At 35.6% G+C, this 19,044-nt stretch overlaps 1 protein-coding gene across 1 annotated transcript in view; it reads left to right on the top strand.

Moving 5' to 3' along the window:
• The window catches only part of SLC16A7 (solute carrier family 16 member 7), an 80,841-nt gene that overhangs the window by 30,875 nt on the left and 30,922 nt on the right, over positions 1-19,044 (top strand). Inside the window, exon 2 of the mRNA XM_053942662.1 lies at positions 15,757-15,999. Coding sequence (XP_053798637.1) covers positions 15,786-15,999 — 214 coding nt within the window. The 5' untranslated portion in view covers positions 15,757-15,785. The remainder of the gene's footprint in view (positions 1-15,756; positions 16,000-19,044) is intronic.

Below are 19,044 nucleotides of genomic sequence, written 5' to 3'. Positions count from 1 at the left end.
GAAGACTGTGCTTATATGTCAGGCATATAATTAAAAGTTTTCAGGTGTGTACTTAATATTACTGGTACTCACAAGTACAGATAATGAAAAATTCCTCATTAAGATAAAAGAATAAATAGAGTGGAATCTATGAGAAAGCAAAAATTTTCAAAAAAGAAGGAATCAAATGTGTCAATCAACTTTATACAAACCAATCAACTCATACAGGAGTGGAAATATGTTACAAAAAGAAAGAGCTGATATATAATTTCAAAGACTTAGTACATCTCTCTGCTCTTTGTTTCCTGTGCTAAGTACATTAGGCTATTTATAAAATAAACGTTGTAATTCAGAAAGGTGACATATTTTCCACTTCCAGCTCTTCAGCATGGATATCCAGATAAAACAAAAATCTGTAACTAATTATTATATTTAAATTTACCTATATGCACATACTTCTGTGAAGTGTAATATTCTGGAATGGAGATAATAATTCTATTTTGGAAATGCTCTGTTAATAAAATACATCTTTTCTTTGTGATTGATAGGGATAAAGACTCCATCTCAAATTGTTAGGGAGCCATTTTATGTCAGTCCCATGATGCAAATATGCCCTAGAGTAATCTTTGCTGTGCTTAAATAAGCACTTTATTTCAAGTGCTTTATTGGCAATTGCCTATGATTTTGTAGTTATTTGGCAGCACATGGCAGGGTGATAGTGCGTTATTTCACATCAGAGCATGTATGTAGGATATATTAAAGTTAATAAACCATCACTTTGCTCTGTTAACAGACAAAAAAAATTATTGAAGTAAGGTGTAGGTGTGCATAGGTTAATCACAAAGACTTTTACATATATTGGGAATGTGAACTATATAATGGTAAGTTATTTTTTCTTATGTGATTATGAGGGAGGCCTAAGTACAACCTTTTTGTTTAGCTTATGTCAGCATCATTACAATTGCTAAGTAATTTTCTCAATTTTGAGTGATTTTTGATATTATATAATCATTATTGACACAGGCTATTGTCCTGTTTTGCTGTCTTAGGTTTATAGAGAAAGATACTGTTTGTAAAGATTTTCTTTCAAACTGTGTTAACATGTAAATATGTTTTTATTATAATCACCAAATAAAAAAGACACTAAATAATTTCACAGTATCTGCATTAACATATTTTCCAATGAACTCTGGAGGCATTCCTCGTGCAGAAGCCAGAATACAGTGAATTTCAGTGAGTGTTATAAAAGTGTTGCAGAGGGTGAACATGAGTGACTCAAGGCTCAGAAAGTGGACTTTTCCAAAACTTACTTAGAAGCAACACATAGCAATGAAAAATGGAGATAGATGTAGTATATTCTTCCTGAAGATTTTTTTTTTTTTTTTTTTTGATATTTTAAGAAATCAGGATGAACTGGAGCATTCATAAAAGAGAAAGATATATTGGGTGATTCTGCCACTGGTCTGAAATACATCTGCTTAGCACTGAGTAATCACTCAGTCTTAACCTTAAATCTACTGAAGTCTTGCTTTAGCTTTCCATGTGCTTTTTGTCCGACATGCCTTAAAGGAGGTGCTTTGTTTTATGTATTTTTTCCTGAATCACAGAAGGCATGCAATTTTATATGACACAAGTGCTCATTTGTTTGGTTTTGTATTTATGTTTTCTTACAGTGCTGCTGGTCACAGTTTTGGTCAAGTAGTCTTATTAAGAGCTATATTGGAGCTCTGGGTTTGGCTTTTCTAATAGTACAAATTCAGTATAACAGTATAAATATCCTATGTGCAAAGTTTCAATCTATTAATTTTATATCTAAGAACAATTCAATTATTAGAGTACCTGTTCTGTTTTAAAAAAGGTTTTATCTTTGTTTATGTGGGACAGCCTTCCAGATCAAAATTAATTGTCAAATCCAAATGAAGTTCAAGGGAGCTTTTTGTTTTTAAAATTCAGTGAGCACTCATGCTTTATTTTGCAGGAGGTAGATACATAAACATGAACTTGCTAGAAACCACCACTTACCTGCATGTTCAAATGTGGGGTGTGAAAAGTATCAAAAGTACTTAAAAGTTTGCCATCATTCAAAATCAAAAATGCAATTTTTGCGTTACATGTTACTGCTTTTCTGCTCTTTTACTGATGTGTAAGGGATGGAATCCCCATTCTGTCTTTTCTAGAAATATGAATGAAGAAGTCTGTATTAGAAAACATTTTATTCACTTACATTCAGAATTTGTATGTACATCATTTTTTCATTTCTATTTTTTTTCCTTTTAATGGTTGTAAAAAAATCTGTGACCTGGCATATGAAAAAGATAGTCTTATTTAGGCCTGGTGCTAGAAAAAGGTTATGCTTTTGTTTTGATTGGTGGAAATTAAATAGTACTTTGTGTTAATGCACCGTTTAAAATATTCTCAGCTGTCAGGGGTGATAATAATAGCTATTTTTTTATGTATATGTATTCAAGACTTCAGCTAACCCTACACAGCAGGTTTGGGTCTGATGCAGAACAGATAGAAGCCAAAGCCAATTAAAAGACTCAAATAGCCAGAGCCAGATAATGTCTCATGTGCTCCCACCTCAAAATCCTGTTTTGTTTTGCAGAGGAGTTATAGCTTTACTCACATTTTGAAGATGAAAACAACACTCTTTACTTCATCTTTTTGCTCTCTGATACTTGCTCTGGAAATCTGAACAGGTACATTCTATTATTGTCCTTTTTATCTTCTAAAAATTCACAATTTATCAGTGCTGCATCTTTAACAGTCATGTTTATTATGCAGGGGCCAATCACACTTTTTCCTACAAAAGACAAATAAAAAAACTCTGTGCATTGAAATGTCATTCTATAGGTACTATCATCTACACACTTTGTACCATTTCCTGATATACACAGGCACAAACATCCAACTTAAATATGTTTTTCCATCATATGCTTCTTTCATCATGTAAAGAGTGCAATAAATGCACGTGACATTTTACAGACATGGTTTTTGATTCAGTAAGTTATACTAGGGAAAAAGGAAAGAAACAACCCATGCTTTTTCTATACATAAAAGCCATAAAGATTTATTTGGAGCTCATTAGGGCAGAGTTTGTTTTAACCAATTTTTTTTTTTTTAATATTAATATTTTGTTGACTGATGAGTCTCACAATGCTTAGCTTCAAGGGAAGAAAAGAAAAAGGACAAACTCAAATTCCATGTTCAATATTCAAATTGCAAAATATAATGAAAATGAAATAATAATGCTAGGATTGAATAGAAAATAGACTTTATGCTTGAATCAGATTACAAGAACAACTTCCCCTCAGGAACACCTCACAGTGTATCTAGTAATATTTTGAGAAGTAAGAGAAATATTGAAAAGTGTGTTTGGAGAAGAATCTGCAGAGAAACAAAATCGTAATTAAACCCAGTCATCCCAGGACGTGATTGCTGTTTCATCTGCAGCTATTGACTGAGAAAGGATCTAGCTAAATAAAGCTTGAATGGAGTTCAAATCCATTTACTCCCCTTTGAACTCAGTCAGGCTGTATGTGAAAGGTTATGTGTAGGAAGTGTATGCATAGTCTATGCATACCTATGCATAAGTAGATAATAGTTTAAGACTTCAGTGAAAATAATTACAAGAGGCATCTTTAAAGTCTTTAGAAAAACACACAAACTCCAGAACTGTTTTGTACAAAAAGGGTCTTCAGGAGACTATAATGCTCAGGCTCTGAATCCCAGCATTGTATTGTTTTTCAAGGAAAAACCTCGAGATTTACACAACTCCACTACCACTTCTTTGTCTTGTTATCAAGACAAAATGAATATGTGTGTGGAGTGTGCTGTACATGTTCCTATGTGTTACAAACAATTTTGCATATAGAAAGTTTGTCTAAACTCTTATGAGTATATGGGCCTACAGCAGAGTTCATGAACAACCAAATGTGTATATATATCTACTTTTTACAAGGAAAAACACAGCTCAGTGTTTTGTGTCCAAACTGATAAAACTTATGTCCTGAAGGGGACAACAGACTCATTTCTTAGATTGATGTGCTTGTTGCCCTACACTGGATATGGTTTACTCTTGATTTAATAAGCTTCCGGGTAAATATGACTTAACTAGTCCCTTCTGTGAATATTTTTCATATGCCCTTTTGCTAATTGCAAGGATACAAATACCACAGAGATCTTCATATTTCTTGTCTCATTTGCTACATATTTTTGTAAACTCTACTACTGTTTCTATGTAGCTATTATAGTTAAATTTTGAGTATCTAAATTCTATTGTTCTAGATTCTCAATAATGAGAATAAGGAGTATTATGTTATCTCAGTTTGCAGAAAAATAATCTGAAGTGTAAAGCTTTTCTTGTGTTGATGCAGAAATTTAAAAGCTGATGCTCATGAGTTTGTTTACATAGGTATGGCATTGGCAAAGAGGGGTTATGTAGAGTAGATCACTTTGGTATGTAGGAAAAGTTTCACATTTAAGAGTCCAGCAGAACTCAACAAAAATGAATCTTGTAGTGGATTTATCAGGTTGCTTTTGAGCAATGAAGCAGTGCTACCCCATATTCTCTGTCAAGCAACATGAGACATTTGCCAGCAAAAACACAGCTAATGCATGAGCAAGTTCATATCCCGTAACTAACAGGCTGTTGCACCTCAGGGCTTTTGCTTTCAGGTCTACCTTTTGTGTCTGCAACCCAGGCAGTGACCTATGGATTGCCCATAGTAAGAAAAAGAGTTCTTCTTGCCTTAACATTTGAAAGGAGCACTTTCATATCAGGCTGAGATAGCTAGTAAGTTCTGGTCAAAAGGCTTATAATTCTAGAAAGCTTTTGTTTCTCATCGTAAATGAAATGGAAAATACATGATATTATCTTAAGTCCATAGTGCTGGGATAAAATGGAAAATCTATAATAGGAGATTCAAATATGGAAAATATGACCAAAAAATTGGGAAAAAATTGATTTCTAGATTCTTCAGAAATTCTTGATGTCAGCATGAGAAGGGAGGGTTTTCAGAAAGATCTAACACTTCTCACGAATCCTTCAGTGGTTGGTCATCTCCTTGAGTGTATTGACAAAGCACCAAACAACTTCTCAGTGCCACTGTGCCAGAGCAGAACCATGGGCTTCATGCGTATATTCTGGGTATTTTATGAGGAGTTAGTAAGTGTCAGAGTAAAAAATGTATTACAAATGATACATGTATAAACAATATGATTTACATAAAACCCTTCATAAATTGTAAAGCTTGCTGAAAATCGGCTGAAGATTGTTCTTGCTGTCGCATTGTAAAACTGTTCTCTAAGAGGTACAGAAATATGTTGTACTCTTTGGATGTTGTATACTTTCTGTGTTAGGAAAAAGTGTCCTCTGTAATAATCAAGAGAGGTTTTTTGATCTCCCCATGCTCAGTTTCTTACAATGGGTGGAGGAGTACGTGTCAGAATTTGATTAAACCATCTTGGTCTTTAAAGTTGTTTTGTATATATACCAGCAGGTCATCTCATTAACACTTGGACAAAGTACACAGTAAGTTTGTAATTAAACATCCTCTTCCTTCCCACGGAAATCAAATACAATCACAAATTCTTCCTTCCCTGTATTTATTTATGTTAGACCATTGCCACTGCCTAAATTATGTTAGTTTTGGTGCATACTTCAAATGAATTTTTTATCATTTTGTTCCAGACTGGACAAATAAACATCATACATGTACTTATTTTATGTAGCACCATGCCATGATACTTAAACAGAGCTAAGTTCCCTCAATGGGATACTGAGCTAACACAGCTCTTCTATTTCTACTAGCCATGTTTAGTCATCAAGAGATAGCAAGTGTGTAGTACAACACTATCCCATATGAATGTATGCCTCTCCATTTGTTTAGCTGTTTGCTCAAAGTTGTGGGTTATTAAATAAGAATAGATGACTTTCTTTTATGATCTCTTATCAGCATAAATATCAGCATAAGAAAGACAGAAAGTTGAGTGGGCTGGACATAGCTGTTTACTTTAATGATAGGTGGTTAGAGAAGTTAAATTCCCCTGTGCAGTCCTCAAGGTGCAATTAGCATCTGATTTCTGCACTTAATAAATGGCAAGTGCATCTGCAGGGATGGTCCCTGGTTGGTCCCAAGCACAAGCACCGTGTTAGTATACCTGACATTATACTGTGTGATTATGTGTTTGCCAAGAACTGGAAACTGTTGGAGAGGGGAGCAGAACTTGATGTCACATTTTGCTTTTTCAGAGCCATGGCTACCACTGGTCATGAGATGATAATTAATGAAAATTAGTCCCTCTGATTTGAAAAAAAACTTTGGTTAGATGTCTCTGTGAGAATAATGTTGACATTCTGTAATTCTTCCACTTTGTTTTGCGAAGTCACATTGATTTAGTTCTAAAACTGCTTTTTTTTTTTTTTTTTAATGCATAAAAAAATCATCTCTTCTAAATTCCATAAGTGGGAAAAAATCTTTCTTTCTTTCTTTCTTTCTTTCTTTCTTTCTTTCTTTCTTTCTTCCTTTCTTCCTTTCTTTCCTTTCTTCTTTCTTTTCTTTTCTTTTCTTTTCTTTTCTTTTCTTTTCTTTTCTTTTCTTTTCTTTTCTTTTCTTTTCTTTTCTTTTCTTTTCTTTTCTTTTCTTTTCTTTTCTTTTCTCTTTTCTTTTCTTTTCTTTTCTTTTCTTTTCTTTTCTTTTCTTTTCTTTTCTTTTCTTTTCTTTTCTTTTCTTTTCTTTTCTTTTCTTTTCTTTTCTTTTCTTTTCTTCTTTTCTTTTCTTGTTTTATTTCAGACAAATAGATGGCTTACTTCCTCTACTCTCTCACACTCTTACTTCTCTACTCTCTATAACTTTTAAAATCTATATTAATTAAATGGCTTCTTATGTACTACCTAAGTTCTGGGGAGGTTTTCATACTGGATATGCAGAATTGCCTAAGTTTTGCTGGTTTTTTCAACATGCAGTGGAGCCCAAGTAATTTCTTTTAAATGTCTTTTCCTCATTTGGTAGTTCTGCCCTTTTCCTTCCTGCCTTATTTACTTCTTTCTCTATAAAGTATGTAATATAACTGTAGCTTTGCTAAAAGGTGGTTTATAATTCATTAGCTTTCCCAGTTCACACTTCTAAAAGACTATGTCATCAGAAGCATTCCAAAGTTTGTCCATTTTATTAGTAATAGAGAAAAAAATCTTAAACTAGTAACAATTTCCACATTGGCAGGAATAAATGAAATGTGAACCCTGTATAAACTTCTGCAGTCTGGAGTTCTGGAGTTGTTTTCCAGCCTTGGCCTGCTATATATTCCCTGTCATATGCTCTTAGGAACAGAATCCAGATCAGTTTACTTCCTATTACATAATCTGAGTACTTGTCACTGAGACTTAAACATTAGTAACTATTTCCACCCATGGGAGTCATGTGTTGCACAAGGATAGAAGAAAAATATTTTCCCAGTATGTGAGAGATGATTCTTTTGGGCTGGGATTTAAATGAGTGGTAGGACATATACAAAAAATACACTGGGCCATAATACTGGAGCAGAGAAGATAGCCAAGACAGTTGGATTCTGATTTCAAGAGCCCACAGTAACTTTCATAAAGTTTACAAAAATTAATATCAGCAGAATTTCAGTTGGAATCTATTGCATCTTCCTAATGTCAAATATTCAGCTCATAGATGTATGTGAATATTATCTTCAGCAATAAATGAATTAAATATTGCCACTTCCAAATAATGTTTATGTAAAAAGATACAAATATAGATTTTGAAAATATTAATTAGTGGTGCAGCCTAAGAATAGGCTAGCTTTTCCCATAATATTTCCTGCATATTTTTTCCTACAGTTTAGTATTGAAAGAATGGTATTAAATTGAATATCTGTTATTATTGATAATGGAAAATCTGCTGCTTTCAAAAGATTATTCTATTTATTTTTCAAGCAATGTTCAACAGCTGTGCAGATAACTCCATTAACACTGACTTAAAACCTTAGTTCTTCCATTTATAAGATACTACAATTGCATGAATCTATAGTTCCCCACTTCCAAACATCAGAATTCTTCAAATACATATCAAACAAACAGCTCCAGATTTACATGACTTCTGTTATTCTGGCAAGTCTTCTTTTTAAAACATTTATTCAATGTGAGTTTTAGAGAAGATGAGTGTGCTGATGTAGCTGAAAGGCTAATGTTACCAATATTGTTCAATATTGGTCTAAAAAGAGTTAAAATATCAAGCATTTGTAAGTTGTCAAGCTGGTAACCACCATACTTAAATATGAGGGAGTAGTGTTAGAATTTAGGAGATGATGTGAGATGATGTGAGTTAGAAATTAATTATTAAGTTTATCAATAGTCTTGCAGTGTAGGGAGCTAGGACTGACTTTTAAAGGGTTTAGCTGAGCTTATTAAAACTAGTTCTTTAATGGCAGAAGAAAGTTTTGGGTTGGGTTTTTTTGAAAAGTTGATTCATTTGGTGGGTTTTTTCAGGTCTGCAGAATTTTTCATCAACTTCAGTCAAATTATTGTTAAATCTGATTAATTCTTCAGACTGAATCACTGGCATTTTCAATTTAGTCATCAACAGTTCATTTCAGTGCACTTCAATTTGGGCAGAGTGACAACCTCTTTAGGTTAGATATTCTATTGACTGTCTTTTCTAAGTAATTAAAACAGGATTGCAATCACTTTGGTTGGAATTCATTTCACCTAACTCTATTCATGTAGGTGTTTAGTCATCTAGAGTAAGCCAGTCATATAGGTTTCCCTTAAAATAGTAAAAAAAGGTAAGAACAGAAGACATGATGAATGGAAATCCTACTCATGACTATGACTGTGAATACAGATAATGGATTCCCAGGAGAATGTGGTAGTACAACATATGAAGTTTAAAATAAAAAACAAATAAAAAAACAAAACGCAGCAACAAAAATCAAATGAATTATAAGTACTGCATTACTATTAGTTTTGACAGATTATGTTAGTCATCTTACTACTGACTTAGCAATGCTCCCAATCTGATTTCAATGATTTAATAACTTCAATATATTTACAATATAATTTTCTCAGATGGAGGCTCCAGTACTGTAAAAACCTCACTTTTGTTACTGACCTAGTAATAACTTTTGGCCATAGTGCAAATGGAATTTAATTACACTAACAGCATAATTTATATGTGTTTGCTTTTTATAGGGCAGTATCTTTCAGGACTCACTTCTGTGTCAGTAATCCTATTTTGAGTCTTCTAAGAGGAAGAAAGGAATTCCATGGTGTGCCTTTATTCTTGGTCAAACTGAATTTGACCTTCAAATTCACTCTGCACTGGTGTGGCCTCAGCTTGATTATTGTGTGCAGTTTTGGTCACCACAATATAAAAAAGACATTAAACTATTGGAGCATATCCAGAGGAGGGTAACAAAGATGGTGAAGGGCCTTGAGGGAATGATGTATGAGGAGTGGCTGAGGTCACCTGGTCTACTCAGCCTGGAGAAGACAAGGCTGAGGGGAGACCTTTGTGCTCTACAACTTCCTCTTGAGGAAAAGGAGGGGCAGACACTGATCTCTTCTCTGTGGTGACCAGTGACAGACAGGGGGAAGGCCTTGAAGTTGTGTCAGGGGAACTTTAGGTTGAATATTAGAAAATGGTTTTTCACCCAGAGGGTGGTTGGGCACTGGAACAGGCTCCCCAGGGAAGTAGTCACAGCACCAGCATGGCAGAGTTCAAGAAGTATTTGCACAAAAATCTCAGGTGCATGGTGTGACTCTTGGGGTGTCCTGTGAAGAGGTAAGAGTTGGACTTGATGATCTTTGTGGGTCCTTTCCAACTCAGCCCATTCTGTGATTCTGTGAATATTCCCACAGCCATCAGGAGTTCAGATCTGCAATTATCATAGTATAGCTTAACAAAGAGTTTTTGCTGTAACATCCAATTATCTGCCCAGTTGAGGCTGTTCTAAGAATCAGTCCATTGAAATGCTAGACCCTAAGAAGAAAGAAAGTTATGGGGATTTCTCATTTAATTTTATCTTACAGCATGAGCCTTTTCCCTCTTTTCTGCTTCCCTCCATGGAGCCTGACTCTGCCAACCTCCTAGACAGCTGGAACAATTATTTGCATATGTCTGCCTTGGATGTGGGAGGGGCTCTCATGTTCCCACACTGCTTCAAGCACTTGTTTTGTTACTGCTTCAATGGGATGACAAGTACGCCACAGAACTGCAAATTATTACGTATTTGTTTCATAGATACAAATACTTATGACTAGTTCCTTCATCTGCTCTTCAAGAAAAAACAAAATGTTTTGTTTCTCAATAAGCTAGTGATTTAGACTTAAAATACCTGTGGATGTATTTTTAAGAAAGAAGTGAAATAGTATTTAAGCAACAATGGTGATTTTGGGATTATTTCTGCTTAGACTTTTAGCAAGAGTAGCAAACTCTAATGTTAGCCCTATAAATACAATTTAATGTAATATATTATATGTAAGTTATTTTATTGTCACATAGAAGTCTGGAAAGCATTTACAGACATGACCCTTAGATTCAAGTCTGTAGGAGAAACTTTACAAAACCCAATATCTTTCTGAAATGCTTTCTAGCCTGGGCACATTTTTAGTAGTCTTGGTCTCACACAGGGCGTATTTGTCCTAAAGATTAAACCCTAGTGGAAAAAAGGCAGTGAATTCCGGCTCTGAGTGCATCTTTCATCTACCTGGGTTTTATTTATCACTTAGTCTGTGAACACAGACAAAATGGAGACTGATTTCCCATTACAGAATAATTAGCCTGTTCTTTAAAGCTGGGAACCAGAGCTCCTTAGGAGCTACTTTGCATCCAGATCTGAGTAGTTAGAACTAAAAGCAGAGAACAGACTCTGTTGCTACCTTACAGTCTTTGCACATGTTCCCTTTCTCCAGAAAAAAAAACAAACAAACAAACAAACAAAAAAAAAACACCATAGCAAGTAGGAGAAAAGCCTTCTCACAAAACTAACAAGATACGTTTTTCTTCAAAGGCTCAAAATTGTTCCCAGGATTATGACAATAACTTATAAAAGTTGGTGAGGCAATACCATTTGATGAGATGGTACCTGCTATTCTGCCATCCTGCTTAGAACTCATTAAAGAGGGGTAAATGAAAATTGAAAAACTTACAGCATTTAAGCAAGGATCTTTGATAAGAGTATAATTCTTATTTAACTGATTATGTTCTAATGCTACTACAAAGTAATTTACTTCAAATACAGCAGTGTAATTAACACGTGTTATGGGTAAGTTAGAGCAGCAGACTATTCAAACCTATAAAACAAACATTGTACCCCACCTGAGTTCCTAGGTCTAGTATTAAGCAGTACAAATAATCTGCATTGGCTACTTAGTGAGATTCTAAAATACACACATATTTAAAAATCTCAATCATAACTCACGTTTTATTTGGACATTAGTCTGTATGCCAGCTCTGACACTGATCTTAGGACAAGAGACTTAGGTCACTCAGTCTGTTATCACATTTGTTTCCCATGTCTAAAAGTGGATTGTATTTCTCAGTCACCTCTCAGGGATGTTATAAGACTGATTTTGCTCAAGTTTGCAAAGTTTTTCACAATTCTTGGTTTACTGTCTGGAACTGGAGGGCAGTACACAAGTGCGAAGTATTTCTACTATCCTAACAGCAGCTGGGGACAGATTTTTCACATGCCAGTTCTTATACTCTGGGACATGTGACTGCTGAGTCAAGTGGTGATGGGGCACATTGAGGACAGGGCAGACAAAATGCAAGCAGGAAAACAAACAGTTACTCTAACTTTGCAGAAAGACAAAACTAAAAGTCCCAGTAAAATCAGAGTCCTAGTAAACAAGAGAACAATATAAACCCTTCTCAGAAGGGTCTTTGACAAGCTGTTGTATTGATAGCTTTCTGGCAGCTGGCAACTGCAGAGTATTAATGAAGCATTGGTAGGCACATGAGCACTTTGAACAGGTTGATTATAACTGACTGAAGTCTGCAATGCATGCTATCAACATACATTATTTGTTTGTAGCATTTGCTCTTAGTTTGACTTTTTGCTTGCTTGCTACTTGTTCTCCTTTTTTCTTTCTCCCTTTTTTCTTTCCTTTCACATCTATCCTTTTTCTCTTCCTCCCCCTTCCTTTTTTTTCTTTCTCTCTTTTATTCACTAGTTCTCATATGCCTAGTTAAGTTCAAATGTGATGAAAACTGCAATAAAAATGTTGCATATTAGATGTTATAAAAGTGTCCTCTTGTTTCTTTCCTATTATTTGGTAGCAGATACATGGAGCTCCTATTACAGTAAACTGCGTTCTTGTTCACTGCTTACATAAATGGGATTTATATAGGGGAAGTAGAAAGAACTTAGGAGAAAATCCTTGTGCACATCTGACTCAGGGTATGTAAAGGCTGAGGAATCTCTGTGTGTTTGACAGTGAGAAGTGAGATTGATGGCTTCACTCAGGACCCACTCCAGTCACTATTCCCCTCCTGCTTCAGGCAGTGTTCCTCGCCCACTGCTTGCCTATAAAGGCATAGGTACGGGCAGTGCTTTCTTGCTAGCCTTAAGCACATGATGGAATTCATATGACTGACTAAAAACACTGGTAGTGATCTTTATTTACTCAAGTGCTGTTTCTTTTTTTCTTATTTTGGTCTGGTACTGTGTCCTTCATGTGAACATCATCACACATACTTGTTTTTATGATTTCTACCATATTTCTTTTTATTCTTCACAGCCCATAACCTATAAGAGTTCTGAAAAGACATTTTGATTATTACTGCTTCATTCCTTCATCTTTTGCTTCTTCCTTTATCAACATTTGTGTCTACTAATGTAAAATCCTGGGGGTTTTTGGTTGCTGATGGATTTTGCACTTGTCATAATACTACCTATATTACTCAAATCTTACCAGTTAGGCTTAGGTTAGAGCTGGGTAGATTTCTTTAGGATGGATTCAGTTTCGGGGATTGCGGCAGGACATTAAGTGCAGATTTTACAGGAGAATACTGCTTTAGGTCCTGAGCATGTAAGGAATATTTGAGATGTTGGATTTAATGTTTGTGAGAAAATGAGCACTTATTTTCACAAGCATATATTTGTTATTTTTTTCCTCTTCACCTTTTATTGACTGGAGCTAATATTGGCCATGATGATCATACAGGAATATCAGGGAAGCTATTCTTAGCTCTACTTCATGGAGTAAACTGGAGGTGTGAGATACTGTGATCCAGGCTCTTCTTTGTGACAGCATTATGCCCACTGCAGGTTGGCAGACAGGACCATGCAGTGGCCTTTGCACCAATTTGTCTCTAGGCTAAGGCACAGGAGCAGCCAATGCCCCTTTGCTTGACTCCTTAATGCTCCTGTAATTTACTGTGAAGCTTTTAAAGGGAGGAAAGCACTAAACCCTCAGAGCCTGTTCTTCTAGTCTAAAAGGGTGGATAGAGTGGGATCTCTCCAAACTATTAGTGACATTCAGGAACCTTCAGCATTTTTTTAACCAATGTGGTGGCTGTGATTTTTCAAAGTGCTTTTATATTATTTTTAGGAAAAGGAGTGCTTCCTCACTAAATTGATAAGCCCCTTCCATTTTTATGAAGAGCAATGTGTTGATGTTTTTTGCCATTACAAAAATTTATAATAGTGATAGAAGTGTTGTCATGTGAATATTAAATATGAAAACAAATATGTTCAAGCCTTTGAAGTGTAAGAAAACAATAGTTAACCTTTTTTCATGAAACAACCAAAAGTTTTCTCAGATGAGCAGAACAACAGCTTTTCTGGGATAGACAGCAAACTCTCATTCTTTACTTCCACTTAACTCACAGAAATAGAATTCTGCTTTTTATGGCAAATTTGAGATTTTATGCTCTTGAACCTGCAGTTGATAATTTTTTTTTTTTTTTTGTGCTCTAAGTTATAGTGGGCTTACTGAGATACTTTTCCTTCTAATGGATCTTTATTAGCAAAAAGAAAGTAGTACTTAACAGTGTTGACAAAGTTAAGTCTCAGCAACCAGAATTGTTTCTGTTTGTCCAACTTGTTCTAGTGGCAGGCCCAGGTTTTTCTCTCTGAGTTTTCTCAGTGAACTAACATTAAACTGAGACTGGGATAAGCAGAAACAAAGTACATACCAGAGGTTCTTTCTGGACATGCATAGAAAAAGATATATATGCTCTGTGTACAGAGCAATAGATACCTATTTCTGCCAGTAGGAAATCTCAGTTATATGGTAGAGAAGCCAAACTACCTGGGCTTTTAAAATTTTACCTAAAAGCCAGATGTTTTAGTCATTGATTTAGCTTCCCCCAGAGGTGTGGCAGCTGATGTCTACAGTCAGTTCAGTGAACTGGACAATCAAAAGTATGCTGGGTTTCAGTCACAGGGCTAGCCTAGTAATAGGTAATCTTAAAAACAATATTTTGCTTGTTTTGTGCCATATATTGCATGCACTGCTACATGGCATTTACCCTAAAAGTACTCCAGGCACTATCCCAAGAGGTAAGTATAAGCTGACACAGTTGGTTTTTTTTAGTTTTTGTTAAGGTAATCATCTCACTCCCACTGCTAATGCAGTTTACTGTGAGAAATTGGAATGTGCTGTAAGTGGCACAGAAGAAATCGTGTAGAGGCTTGCTGGTAATAAGCATAACAGCAACCTACTCACTGTTATCATCCACAGTTTTCAAAACTAGTATGGCAGGAGACCAATCAAGAGTTATAAGTTGCCTAAATACCCAAGAAAGAAACAGGGAGGAAAGAAGAATTTGCAGTTCATACTGTATGTGTAGGCTGGATTTCACAGAAAAAACCACAGTGGACTCCTGTTCAGTGTTTAATAATAAAGGGATTTGTTAGTGGAAAAAATCGCAGAAATACAAAATGGATTTTCACTGCTACATAATTTCTAAAAAAGGTAATGCAGAATGTAAAAAAAGTAAGGTTTTAGATATCAGGAAGATATTAGCAATATGGAATTTATCTCAGTCCTTAGAAGTTTTGTGTGGATTTGAGCTGCCCAATGTGTTGGCTATACCTCTTAGAACCTCTATAAGGTATTGTTGTGGTGGCAGCTCTTATGATCAATTCTAAATTATAGAAGAGCTATGGAAAGCTTCCTGTTGTCTTGTAATATGTGGAAACAGCAAAATTAGTACCATCAAGTTCCACCTTGTTCCTGCAAGTAATATCAGCATCAAAATATCAAAATCTAAAAGTAAAATATGGAATTTTAATATTGTGTATTTATTTTATGGATACACAGGGAATTTTAAATCCCTGCTTAGATCTCTGCTTTTCAGATGTTCGCAATTTGTTCCTCTCTGTTGTTGATGATGATTTTGCTGCAGTACCAATAAATCTAATTAACACTTCTTTATAGTGCTTAGGTATAATTTAGGTGTAACTTTTTCTCATTGTTTCTTCTCCATATTGTAGATGGTAGAGCTGCATAATTTAATCCACATAAACTAGTCACTTTGCAGTAAGTAACTAATTGCAAATGCAACTTCAGTGACTGAGATGAGTGATTTTTAACATTTGCCACATATTTACTAGGCTATTGGAAACATTCTTGCCACAAGTGTTTTTGCAGAACAGCTTTTGCTTCTAAAAACCACAGTTCTGTGGTCCCATGAAGGCTGGAGATTGATCTTTCCTCCAAGTGTTTTTTATGTTCCTTGCAGATGACTATCGAATAATGGAGTTTGATATGGAAGAAAGGAACAAGAAAATTGACAATCTGTTTCTTTCCTTGTGTTTCAGTCTAGTTGGAGAAGAGACAGAGACCAAAAATGCCACCTGCAACAGGAGCACCAGATTACCCACCTCCTGATGGAGGCTGGGGATGGGTCGTGGTCTTCGGGGCTTTTATCTCCATTGGATTTTCCTATGCCTTCCCCAAAGCCATCACAGTGTTCTTCAAAGAAATACAAGAGATCTTCCACACATCATATAGTGAGATAGCTTGGATATCATCGATAATGTTGGCTGTCATGTATGCAGGAGGTAAGACATTCCTGAAATTAGTAAATAGCTTTGCTTGGTTGTTTTTTTTCATATGGTCTTAAAGCATTTATTCCCCTTAGGGCCTTTTCTTTGTTCCTCTACCTAACATTTAGGTGATTTGGATAAAAAAAGATTTTGCAATCTTTCCCTAAATTCACAATTTTTTAAGAGTATAATTTCCTAACAAATCAATGCCCAAATAATTTCTGCTGGGTCAGTTTCCATTGCCTTGGTGAGATTTGTCAGTACATCCAATGATGAAGCTTAAACACAGAAAATTATTACAGCAATGAGGGTTCATTCATGAGACACAGGTATTCCTCTGTAGACAGGGGGTTTATATCTGGTCCTTATTTGTCCTAAAAGTGATGTTTCAAACATGCCATCTGTATGACAGCTAAGATGCAGACAATCTTATTCTTGAGACTGAAGAGTGAACATAAATTCTCTGATACCTTTTTTCTTGTAAGCAAGCAAATAAAAACAAGACAGTTGTAAAAGGATTTTAAAGTATAAAGCTATGTTTAAGAGCTAAGTGTCAAATCTGCTTTGACAGGCTTTGTGTCTATCAACCCTAAAGACTAACTTGTTAAATTCTGCATGGTTTCTTCATTTCTTCAGAATTTTTTTCTCCTTTAACTGTTAGTGAGAGCTAGCTGCTGCTTAGGCAAAACATTTAGACAATTCAAAGGTGTGAATTCAGGCAACATATCTGGTATTACCCTTTCTTTTAATGTTAAGAGGTCACCACCTGGAGCAACTGACTATTTGCACTGATGGAGCAATTAAATGCATACATTTACAAACGTGTGTTTATGTATATGTATATATGTGTGAATGTATAGAGACTGAAGACATTGTGCTGATAGCATACTGATACTGAAACTCTTTAATCACTGAAGGGTGTCACTCCAGTATTTTTCAGAAGTAGTATCTATGTAATAGTAAGGTACAGTTTTGTCAGATCCAACAAATGATCTATTGAAGTGTGAATGAAGTCTCATTTCCAGCATGGTAGGTTTTTTATCTCTTATTACAGTCCCCTAAGCTCTGACACATGAATGGCCCTACCTTACGTAGCAGTCAGGGAAGTAAGGAGCATGCCTACAAAGAGGATCAGGCTATCTGGATTGCTTTCTCCAACTACCTCTTTTTCCCCATCTGAGTACAATCATATAGTATTAGCTTTTGCACCTCAGTTGATGGGATGGAAAAATGGATCTTTTTTCAAATTCTGTCAATCACAGAGACCTTATGAAGATGTCTTGACAAATGGTATCAATATCAATGGAAGTAGGCTATTCAGATTTTTTTATACTATTTTTATTCATATACTAATAGAAAATTGTAAGTTACTCACATGCTGGTGGAGAAATATAAAGGATTTTATAGGACTGGCAACAATAGTCAAGTGAATTCACCAAAATTCACCAGGTGAAGAAATAACTTGATGTAATCTAGAGTGGAGTGAAAGAGGGTATGTTTCATCACATTCAAGTTCTTCCCTAAAGTAGCACTTTCTTAAGGGTGCATCAGCACTTGTACTGTGGAGTGTACCTGTGTAACTGTGGAAGCCTCTGAACAAGTGCTGAACCCATCATCCCTTCTGTGGGAAGAACACAAGTGTTGAAAAGCTGGATTTTTCTCGGCTTTCTGTATGCTGTGACTTGCTGACCCTGAGCTCCTTTAACAATGTAAAGCAGGTTTGCTCTGTAGTGCAGGTGTTGCTATGTTGTGTTCTCTGCATAGCATTTCATTTATGACATTTCTGTCAGGTCAAAGTTCACCCAGGTTTTATTAACAGTGCACATGTAAATCTCAGGGCATTTCACTGTGGTCATTTTTATCTGTGAGGTTCAATGTGCACAACTTTTCCTATTAAATACAAAAGATTCCGTATTTCTGCCTTTTCTCTAATACTTCTGTGACTGTTCTGATTACCAGTTACTAACTGCACTTGTATATTGACATTAAAAACTACAAAATTGTTTGCTATTCATTCTGCTAATACCTACCCCATTTTCTACAAAGATTATCAGCACAGGAACAGTAAGCAGCATTGTTTGGATATCTTATATACAGGCTCGTGGTTTTAAAATGCTGAGAATGACGACCCTGCCTGATATAAACACTCTTTGAAGCCAAAGCTTCTCTAGGACCACTTCCGAAAAACTAGGCCATTTAGACAATCACTGGCAGAATATGAAATAGCAATCCGGAAAAACATTTCTGAAGGAAATCACTTCATTGTTTCTACTGTCTGAAGGTGGTTTGGTTCTTCCTTCACATTTGATGTGCTGTAATGTGAAATACATGTTCAGGCCACAAGTACAAGGTGTGTTTGTTTACTATGAAGTGTGATACGTGCACCTGCGATGAACACTGTTCATCATGCTACTAATGAAGGTAAATCGAAAACATCTAAGATCTGTCATCCTCATTACAGCTTAGCATTCAACTTATTAATCATCTCAGTGGGGACAGTGAATAAGTTAGACTCTGTGCAGACACTTTTTGCTTTGGAGGCTGCAGCCTCTTGCAGTAATTAGCTGGCATCTGTGTTTCAGCAACAAGGTATTAACTTACCTTTCAATGCCTCAGAAAAAAGCTCCAGTAAGGAGCTAAAAGAATGTTAATTATATTTATCACTTACTTCATACTTAGAATAAATGGCATTAAATTATAGCGGACCATCTGGCAATCCATATGGTCTCTTGCAGTCCTGGTTAATTCCAGCAAATAGGTCAAGCACAGCATTCACCCTGTTAGGAAAGCACCAGGCAGAGGTGACAAGTCTGATAAATCAAATCAATATAAAACTAGTATTCTCTCTCAATCTGGCACAATATGCAGTTTCATACTGTTTTCTGTTATGTTTTAGGGGGTTGGTTTGTTTGTTTTCTTAAGTTCTCTCTTCCTTCTTCCCCCACCCCCCAACCTTTTGGTGTTTGTTAGAGTTTACTAAAAAGGCATGCCAAAAAGCAAGATCCAGTGATGTGATTAGGATTACAAGTATTGCACAGCCTCTACTGTTTAGGCCATGCT

Source organism: Vidua chalybeata, chromosome 5, assembly GCF_026979565.1.
Source record: "Vidua chalybeata isolate OUT-0048 chromosome 5, bVidCha1 merged haplotype, whole genome shotgun sequence".
Classification (NCBI taxonomy): Eukaryota; Metazoa; Chordata; class Aves; order Passeriformes; family Viduidae; genus Vidua; species Vidua chalybeata.
The sequence above is the reverse complement of the archived record's forward strand: the minus strand, read 5'-3'. Positions and strand labels throughout refer to the sequence as shown.